Source organism: Chiloscyllium plagiosum, unplaced genomic scaffold (assembly GCF_037043375.1).
Source record: "Chiloscyllium plagiosum isolate Xiang-an unplaced genomic scaffold, Cpla_swu_hap1 HiC_scaffold_9, whole genome shotgun sequence".
Classification (NCBI taxonomy): Eukaryota; Metazoa; Chordata; class Chondrichthyes; order Orectolobiformes; family Hemiscylliidae; genus Chiloscyllium; species Chiloscyllium plagiosum.
In genome coordinates this window covers 3,784,543-3,794,138 of record NW_028270147.1, presented here as the reverse complement: position 1 = coordinate 3,794,138, position 9,596 = coordinate 3,784,543, and the positions used below count along the sequence as shown (strand labels likewise).

Genomic DNA, 9,596 nt, shown 5'->3' with positions numbered 1-9,596 from the left:
GTGGGAAGCTAGAGAAGTGATTGCTGGGCCTCTTGCTGAGATAATTGTATCATCGAGGTGCCGGAAGACTGGAGGTTGGCTAAAGTGGCGCCACTGTTTCAGAAGGGTGGTAAGGGCAAGCCAGGGAACTATAGACCAGTGAACCTGACTTCGGTGGTGGGCAAGTTGTTGAAGGAAATCCTGAGAGATAGGATGTACGTATATTTGGAAAGGCAAGGACTGATTAGGGATAGTCAACCCGGCTTTGAGCATGGGAAATCATGTCTCACAAACTTGATTGAGTTTTTTGAAGAAGTAACAAAGAAGATTTTATAAGGGCAGAGCAGTAGATGAGATCTATATGGACTTCAGTAAGGCGTTCGACAAGGTTCCCAATGGGATACTGGTTAACAAAGTTAGATCTCACGGAATACAGGGAGAACTAGCCATTTGGATACAGAACTGGCTCAAGGGTAGAAGACAGAGGGTGATGGTGGAGGATTGTGTTTCAGACTGGAGGCCTGTGACCAGTGGAATGCCACAAGGATCGGTGCTGGGTCCTCTACTACTTGTCATTTACATAAATGATTTGGATGCGAGCATAAGAGGTACTGTTAGTAACTTTGCAGATGACACCAAAATTGGAGGTGTAGTGGACAATGAAGAAGGTTACCTCAGATTACAACAGGATCTTGATTAGATGGGCCACTGGGCTGAGAAGTAGCAGATGGAGTTTAATTCAGATAAATGTGAAGTGCTGCAATTTGGGAAAGCAAATCTTAGCAGGACTTATACACTTAATGGTAAGGTCTGAGGGAGTGTAGCTGAACAAAGAGACCTTGGAGTGCAGGTTCATAACTCCATGAACGTGGAGTTGCAGGTAGATAGGATAGTGAAGAAGGCATTTGGTATGCTTTATTTTATTGGTCAGAGTATTGAATACAGGAGTTGGGAGGTCATGTTGCGGTTGTACAAGACATTGGTTAGGCCACTGTTGGAATATTGCGTGCAATTCTGGTCTCCTTCCTATCGGAAAGGTGTTGTGAAACTTGAATGGGTTCAGAAAAGATTTGCAAGGATGTTGTCAGGGTTGGAGGATTTGAGCTATAGGGAGAGGCTGAACAGGCTGGGCTGTTCTCCCTGGAGCGTCGGACGATGAGGGGTGACCTTATAGAGGATTACAAAATTATGAGGGGCATGAATAAGATAAATAGACAAAGTCTTTTCCCTGGCTTGGGGGAGTCCAGAACTAGAGGGCATAGGTTTAGGGTGAGAGGGGAAAGATATAAAAGATACCTAAGGGGCAGAGGGTGGTACGTGTATGGAATGAGCTGCCAGAGGAAGTTGTGGAGGCTGGTACAATTGCAACATTTAAAAGGCATTTGGATGGATATATGAATAGCAAGGGTTGGAGGGATATAGGCCAGGTGCTGGCAGGTGGGACTAGATTGGGTTGGGATATCTGATCAGCATGGACGGGTTAGACCGAACGGTCTGTTTCCATGCTGTACATCTCTATGACTCTAAGATGTATCCCTTAAATTCACTATTGCATTTATTAGTGGCAGTCTTGAATTTAAGGCTGTCTAGTGTTGGGTCGTCTGTGAGTGGAAACATTTTCTTTGCATCTAGCCTATCAAAACCCCTTCATGAAGTTTGAAGCCCTTCTAGGGCATTTTATGATGTCACCTTGTCAACTATGTCAAAATTCAGTTTATGTAACAAAAGAAGATGTCACAGTTGATTTGAGGCCTTTATAAGCAAAGGGACCTGGTAACCTGCAGTGAGAGGGGACTCGGTGCTAAGACCCTGCTGTCTGTGTGTGTCCTGGAGGGGCATGTCTGACGACGCTGAAAGGTGCTGTAAAGAGCTAGAAGTGCGGCAGACTGTTTTTGGGGAGCTGCTGGAGAAAGTGGCTGTGAAGAGGTTACTGGGTCCAATATACCGCAACTGGGAGCCACTCGTTTACCATACCCTATCGAACATCCTCCGCCACATCGACGCACCGGGTTTCGATTCCCTCCTCTCCGATTACATCACTTTCGTCCACCAGCCCCAGGACAAGAGAACCCTCAGTTTCTACTTGGAGTTTACAGAGGTCTGCATCAACACCATCCTGTACTGGCTATTTACCCGTAAGGTCAGCTCCCTGTTGGTGCAAAAACTACTGGAGAAAACTGTCAGCTATCTGGGAGCTAGGGGCAACCAGCTGGGATTGATCTGGAGGTAATGTATTGGTGCCTACTGACCATTCTTGTGTAATTCCATCCAAGCATCCACTTCTGATTGTGCTTTTGAATATTGATCATTCATTGTCCTCTTTTAAAAGAAGAAAAATTTGCATTTATACTGTACCTCCCATGATATCTGGACCTAGTGGTATTATTGATAGACTCTTAACCTATAGACTAATGTTTTGGGTAGCCAGGCTCAAATTCTGCCATAGCAGATGATGGAATTTGAATTGAATATTACAATTCTCATACAATTTTCACTCTTTTGAGTTTGTGGTGTGATATTATTGATAATCCTTTAGATTCTTTCATCTCCAACACTGATTACACTTCCATAGACCTCAAGTCTGTATCTTTCCTTCTTATCAGAAGTAGCTCCCTGTTCCTTATTACATTTGGAGTTAACTGTTTAAAACAATCTGTCCTGTAATTAACCACTTTACTTCAGGACCATTTCTTTTCCACGTGGTCTTAATTGCTCATCTGTCACGAGGAAAGCAATGTTACCTCCTCTCTTCCAATAAACAGTTTGTTTATGTTGCTTTGATTCCTTCTTCCCAGGGGTGGTTAAATAGCATGGCGCTTTTAATTCCTTTATACCAGTTCCTCCTTGTCCCTTTCATTTCAGGAATCAATTTATTCCAGAAAGAGTTATTGCTGATACTTTCAATCTCTAAAGTTATCAAAGTTCTTAAATTTACACCATCAAAATGGTATATGGGCAATTTCTTGGATTTGGTTTCTAATATCTGGAATTAAGAGTAAACCACATTGCTGTAGGTCTGGAGTCACATGTCAGGCGAAGTCATGCAAGTAATTTTCTTCTCTAAAAGATATTGGTGACAATTGACAATCATCTCATGTCGAAAGATAGTATTGCTGGGTAGGAAAATAAAGCAGAAATGATTCAGTAACCCCCGCATCCCAAATTAATTTTAAAAAGTGCTTTATTGAAGTATAGTCACTGTTGTTATGTACAAAGTGCAGCAGTTAATTTGCACACAGCATGATGCCAACTTCAACAATGTGATAACGACCAGATTATCTGATTTTAGCAAGGGATAAGTATTGGTCAAGCCACTGGGGAGAGCTCTTCTGCTCTTTCATGTCCACATGACAAGACATACAGGGCATTTGTCTAATGTGTTATCCTGAAGATCTGAGCAACGAACCCCAACATCTCCCCCAACCCCCAATACCACCCCAGCAGTGTGAAGTACTTTCTAAATAACTGGATTGGAGTATCAGTAAAGATTTGTATGGTCAAGACGCTGTTATGGGACTTGAAATCAACTTTCTGACTAAGCCACAGATGCTATGTTCATGCAACAATCCTCATCTGGGCATGCTTTTGAAGTTGAGTGTATTAATTATATTTTGTGGAATATGTCATGTTAATTATTACATTCCTGTGGGATACTTTGTGTTCATATGTTAACCATGTTACCTAAATATATATTGCTATTACTTTTTTGATCATTTGAGTCTTGCACAAAAGCTGTAGGTTTGTGATTTTATTTGTGATTCTAAGAGTTTGGAGCATTGCAACAAGAAAAAAACCTTTTGGGATTATTTCAAACAGAATTAAACCTCACAACGGGAGATTCAAACAGCTATTTATTCTGTAGCTGAAAACATGGCAGATGTTTTCAGTTTCAGCCAGCCTGTCTCCAACTGGAATACTTCTGCCTAACTGAGGGCTGTGTGACATGTTTGTACAGGCCTAGACACAGCATCCCTGCTGACAACTGACACACTGAGAGTTCAGAAAGGAAGTTTTACACTCTCCCCAAGGAATTTTTCTCTCTTTGCCCAGTACAATTTAAACTATGAGTGCAATCACAGAATGATAAAGAGTGGGCTATTCAGCCCATTGAGCTATGTTAGCTCTTTAAAAGAGTTATTATTAATTCTTCCCCTGCTCTTTCTCTATCATCCCCCAAAATTTTCTTTTGGAAGTTTTAATCTAATTCTCTTTGAACATTATTATTGAATCTGCTGTATTGACCTTTCAAATGTTACATTCCAGAGCCTGATAGTCCACTGTATCATGAAAGGTTTCCTTGTGTTGCCTCCAGTTCTTTGCCAATGACCTTGTCTGTGTCCTCTGGTTACCATTTCTTGTCCCTACTGAAACTATTTCTCTTTATTTACTCTATCAAAACCCCTTAAATACATTCATACTATTCCCTTAACCGTTCCTCGTAATAGTCAGTTGCATATTCTCATTTTCTGAGGAAAGACATTTCTCCTCTATTCCCTATTGGATGTTTTTTGTTAATTGTTTTTGGTTATGACCCCGATTCACCTCCACTTGATAAATATCAAACACTTCCTATGAAATGTCACAAGAACTGGCTGGCTTTAGCTAATCAGAATGACAATGGAGTGGAGTTCTGCCTCATAGATACTTGTTGCCTCATCCATATTAAGCTCCTAATGCAAAAAAACCATGAATAGAACTTTCATGAGAAACCTATGCTAACAATGTTTCCCTTTTTTAACTTGGTTTTCATGATTACAATAAATGGTGCAACTTCAAAAGCAAATGTTTTCGCTGACATTGTGGTATTCATTCAAACTTCGACCATAACTACTTCCCTCTCTGACTTTCTGCTCTTTCTCTATCTTTTTACATAATTTTTATAGTCAAACTGTTCTACAGGTAATTCCCATTTTTGCTTTGTTTCAAAATGACAGTAAATGAACACAACATTAAAATGCAAAAATCATCAGAACATTCAAAGATCTAAAAGTAAGATTTTTTATTTGTTCATGGGATGAGGGCATTGCTGACTGGGCCACCATTTATTCCCCATTCTAATTGTGTTTGACAAAATGTTGCCTTATTGAACCGCTGTGTAGGTGTAGGTAGACCCATAATGCCGTTAGAGAGGGAGTTCCAAAATTGATAGCCAGCAACACTTTTAATCAATGCCTCAATGTCCTACTGGCATTTGAATAACATGCACAATTCTTTAAAATTGTGAGCAAATATTAAACTATAGTAGAATTTGGTGTAGATAGACCCACAATGCCATTAGAGAGGGAGTTCCAAAATTGTTAGCCAGCAACACTTTTAATCAATGCCTCAATGTCCTACTGGCATTTGAATAACATGCACAATTCTTTAAAATTGTGAGCAAATGTTAAACTATAGTAGAAGCTACTTTTAACGTGTCATTATTAAGTGGGTTTCTGAATTTCCTGTTTGCATTTCAGAACCTTCACACCAGTGTACAATCCAAACCCACTGAGCGGTGTGACCCCTTTACACTTTGTAGCTCAAAACAGGCAGTCAGACATTCTGAAGATTTTATTCCAGTATGGGATACTAGAGAGGGAGGAAAGTCCCATGTCCACAATCCTCATCATCCTCTTCTACCCAACATCAGTAGCAAGGGTACATGACCTTGAGTCAACAAAACTCATCGAGGAGGCAAAACTGTGTCTCGGTTTATGCGTTAGAGTGATGTATCACATTAATGTCGCACAAATCAAGGTACGTTCTTCTGGCGGCAAGATTCATTTTTGAGTTAATGTGTTTGTTTTCTCACAAGCCTCCCTCCATCCCTTCCTGTCTCTGAAACCTTCTCCAATTCTACAATCACCAGGTTCTCTGTGCTTCTCCAATTCTTATACATCACTGATTTCCATCATTCCTCAATTCACAGCCATGCTTTCTGATGCCTGGACCATAAGCTTTGAAGTTCCCTCCCTAAAACCCTCTCTCTTCTGCTTTAAGATTCTCATTATAGACTATCTCTTTGGCCATCTGACATTTTAATATCAATTTACATTGCTCAGTGTCAAATTCCGCAAAACACTCTGATTAAACATATTGGGGAATGATATGATGTACAGACTCTATAAAAATACAAGCTGTTGTTTTAAGGTTGATGGTTGTAGAGGTATGTATGAGACCTTAAGAAATAGGAACAGGGATAGGTCATTTGGCCCCTCATGCCTGCTTAGCCATTCTGATCTGACACTCCTGACGTCTTCTTCTTTCCTTCCTTTTTCCCAGAACCTTTGATTCCCTGATAGATTATCAATCAGTCCTTGAATGCACACAAGGACTATGCCCCCACATCTCACTGTAGCAAGGAGTTTCAAAGATTCATAACATCTGAGAAGAAATCCCTCCTCATTTCAGTCTTAAATTGCACCTCTTAATTCTGAGACTATGCTCTTGGGTCCTAGACTCTCCCATGAAGGGAAACATCCTCTGAGTATTTTCCCTGTTCAAGCCCCTTAAGAATTTGGTATGTTTTGATGAGGTCACCTCTCATTCTTCTAAACTCCAGTGAGTAGACTTCCAACCTGTTTAGCCTTTGCTCATAATACAATCCCTCCACACTGGGGATAATTCTAGTGAATTTTCTGTGAACTGCCTCCACTTAAATTACATCTTTCCTTAAATAAGGGAACCAAACTGCTCACAGTATTCCAGATGTGCTCTCACAGCACCGTGTAAAGTTGCAGCAAGACTTCCTTATTCTTATACTCCAACTGCCTTAAAATATGAGCTGAAAAATGTGTTGCTGGAAAAGCGCAGCAGGTCAGGCAGCATCCAAGGAGCAGGAGGGCTTATGCCCGAAACGTCGATTCTCCAGCTCCTTGGACTTTTCCAGCAACACATTTTTCAGCTCTGATCTCCAGCATCTGCAGTCCTCACTTTCTCCTGTCTTTAAATATGGGCCAACATTTCACTCTCCTTCCTGATTACCTGCTGCAACTGTGTTTTTGTATTTCATGCACATGTACCTCAAGTCCCTTTGTGTTGCAGCTTTCTTTAGTTTTTCTCTGTTGAAATAATACCCTGCTTTTTTATTCTCCTTTCCAAAATTAACAAACTCTTGGAAAATGCTTAGATCCCATGTGGAGAGTGAATTCCACTGCCTGGGGAATGCTGGAGATTTTCTTGAGAGGTAGGTGGGAGTGGCAGCTGGTTTAGTTGTGTAGAATTAAAGGTGAACAGGTCTCGGTAAGACATCCCACCTCATTCTATCTTTCTCTGTTGAGGGAACCCTGGCACTGGCCCATCTTGTGACCAAAGTTCCCAATATAGCGTTGACTGGCCCATATCCTTCTGGCATGAAGGGAGAGAAAGAGAGCGGAACATCAGGGCACCATTCTCCAAGCTTCAGAAACTGATAACTGACTCTGTGTCCCACTGATTTAGAAACCATGAATTCATACCTCCAAGGAACAGTGTTCATGCTATTATGTCTGTTCTGGTTCTGTCCTATACAGTCCCTCATTCCAGTATTCTCCTCCATCAACCTTGCTAATTAATCCTCTTCAAGCACATAGCCAAATAGTTTTTGAAAACTAATTTCATTTCATTACCACTTCAGATATTGTAAGTAGTTGTTAACAATCCTGTGTTAAGAAATTTTTTGTACTTCCCCTAGTTCTTTTGACCATTTGTTAAAATACCTATGACTTCTGCTTAATGATCCATATGCCAGAGTAACATCCTGATATCATCATTTGGGAAGGAAGAGGGAAACAAGGGAGGCACGGTGACTCACTGGTTAGCGTTGCTGCCTCACAGCGCCAGGGACTCCTGTTCGATTCTACCCTTAGGTGATTGTGTGGAGTTTGCACATTCTCCCTGTGTTTTGTGGGTTTACTCCAGGTGCTTCGGGTTCCTCCCACATAGTCCAAGGGTGTGCAGGTTAGGTGAATTGGCCATGCTAAATTGCCCAGAGTTGTGTAGGTTAGATGGATTAGCCATGGGAAATGCAGGGTTAGGGTAGGATATGCTTAGGGTCAGGGTGGGCTCAATGAACTGAATAGCCTGCTTCCAACCAGTAGGAATTCTATATCAGAGGGAGACAAAGAGACGTTTATTTAATAAAGGAAAAGTACTGCAGATGCTGAAAATTGAGAATACTGGAGAATCTAAGCATGTCTGGCAGCATCTCTGGAAAGAGAAACAGTTAAGGTGTCAAGTCTGATCTGCCTCTTCCTCAGAACACTTATCCTTGGACTGTTATGAAAAACATACCAGTCTCAAAACATTAACACTGTTTCTCTATTCATAATGCTGCCAGACCTCCCTATAGCCTTTATTTGTTCACGGGACATGCACACTGCTGGCAAGGAAAGAATTTATTGTCCATTCCTAATTGCTTTTGAGAAGATGGTGCTAAGCCACTTTCTTAAATTGTTGTAATTCTTATGGTACAGTTACACAAAACAAGTGATGTTAGGCAGGGAAAAATGTGGAAAGGAGCAAGAATAGAATACAGATAACAATGTGCATATTAGGTGAGGTCTGGCTTGGGGCCTTGCTGGTTTGCTGCCTTTCATGAGTGAACTGATTCGCAATGGAAAGGTTTGAAGCTTTAAAGTTTTCTCCAGTATACCAGAGAACAACCAGTATCTGCAGAATACTTCCCATAATATAGATTTTTTTTAAAAATCCTGCACTTATGAATCACCTTTGATATAGTAAAAGGTCCCAATACAGTACACAGGCTACACAAGAAGATATTAGGCTGATTACCAAAAGCTTAGCCAAAGAGGTTTTACAGGACACCTTAAAGGAGGAGAGAGAGGCAAAGATGTTTAGAGGGTGAATTTCAGAATCTAGGGCTCGAGGAGCTGAAACTATGGCCACCAATGATTAAAATTAGAAATCCTCAAGATGCCAGAGCTGGAAAAGTACAGATCTTGGAAAGCTGGAAGAGATACCAGAGATAAACAAGGGCTAAGACCACGAAGGGATGTGAAAACAAGCTGTGAATTTTAAAATAAAACCATTATTAGACACCTTCAGAAAGAAGGTGGAGACACAACTTTATGGCAGGAAAAGGTGTACAGAAGGATCAGGATATTAAAGGCAGATAGTAAGTATAATGCATTCCCCTTCTTCTGTTTTCAGGCGTATATTAGTTTTAGACGGCAACTTCTCGTTTCTAACTGGTTGGATTACATCCCTGTGACAAGATATCAAGAGCCTTGTGAGCTCCTTCACCTTTGCAGAATGTCTATTCGAAGCTCCCTGCTAGCCAATAGTGGGCTGCCTAAAGGAATTTCTTTGTTGCCGCTACCCAAATTGCTTCAGAATTACTTGAATTTGGAAAGATAAAGATGAAGAGATCTCCCTCCTCCCTACCTACCCCTTCTCTTGGCTGCCAGCCTGTTTTAACAAATTGGGGACCGGGACAACAGAGAGAAGAAAAGAAATCCCGACCCTTCAGGAGAGAAAAAAGAACCAATTCATTATTACATCGTTTACATTGCGTTCTAGCGCTGCACAACATGCAATAAACTCAAAATTTCCAACAATTTTTGCAGTTGTTTTATTTTTTTTCCTTACCAACTCTGTGGAAAGGTTTTCACACTTTGTACAGAAACTGAAATGACAGA

The 9,596-nt window shown here is 40.9% G+C and overlaps 1 protein-coding gene across 1 annotated transcript; it reads left to right on the top strand.

The window, feature by feature from the left end:
- The first annotated feature begins 1,816 nt into the window (after positions 1–1,816).
- LOC122554099 (ankyrin repeat and SOCS box protein 17-like) lies at positions 1,817–9,504 on the top strand. The gene is made up of 3 exons (XM_043698573.2): positions 1,817–2,205; positions 5,436–5,715; positions 9,109–9,504. The coding sequence occupies exons 1-3, from the start codon at positions 1,817–1,819 to the stop codon at positions 9,313–9,315; spliced, it is 876 nt and encodes a 291-aa protein (XP_043554508.1). The 3' UTR covers positions 9,316–9,504.
- Positions 9,505–9,596: the final 92 nt, after the last annotated feature.

Coding starts and splice junctions, on each gene's coding strand:
- LOC122554099 (XM_043698573.2), top strand. CDS start 1,817: ATGTCTGACGACGCTGAAAGGTGCTGTAAAGAGCTAGAAGTGCGGCAG. Junction 2,206..5,435: donor CAGCTGGGATTGATCTGGAG/GTAATGTATTGG, acceptor TTTGCATTTCAG/AACCTTCACACCAGTGTACA. Junction 5,716..9,108: donor TTAATGTCGCACAAATCAAG/GTACGTTCTTCT, acceptor TTCTGTTTTCAG/GCGTATATTAGTTTTAGACG.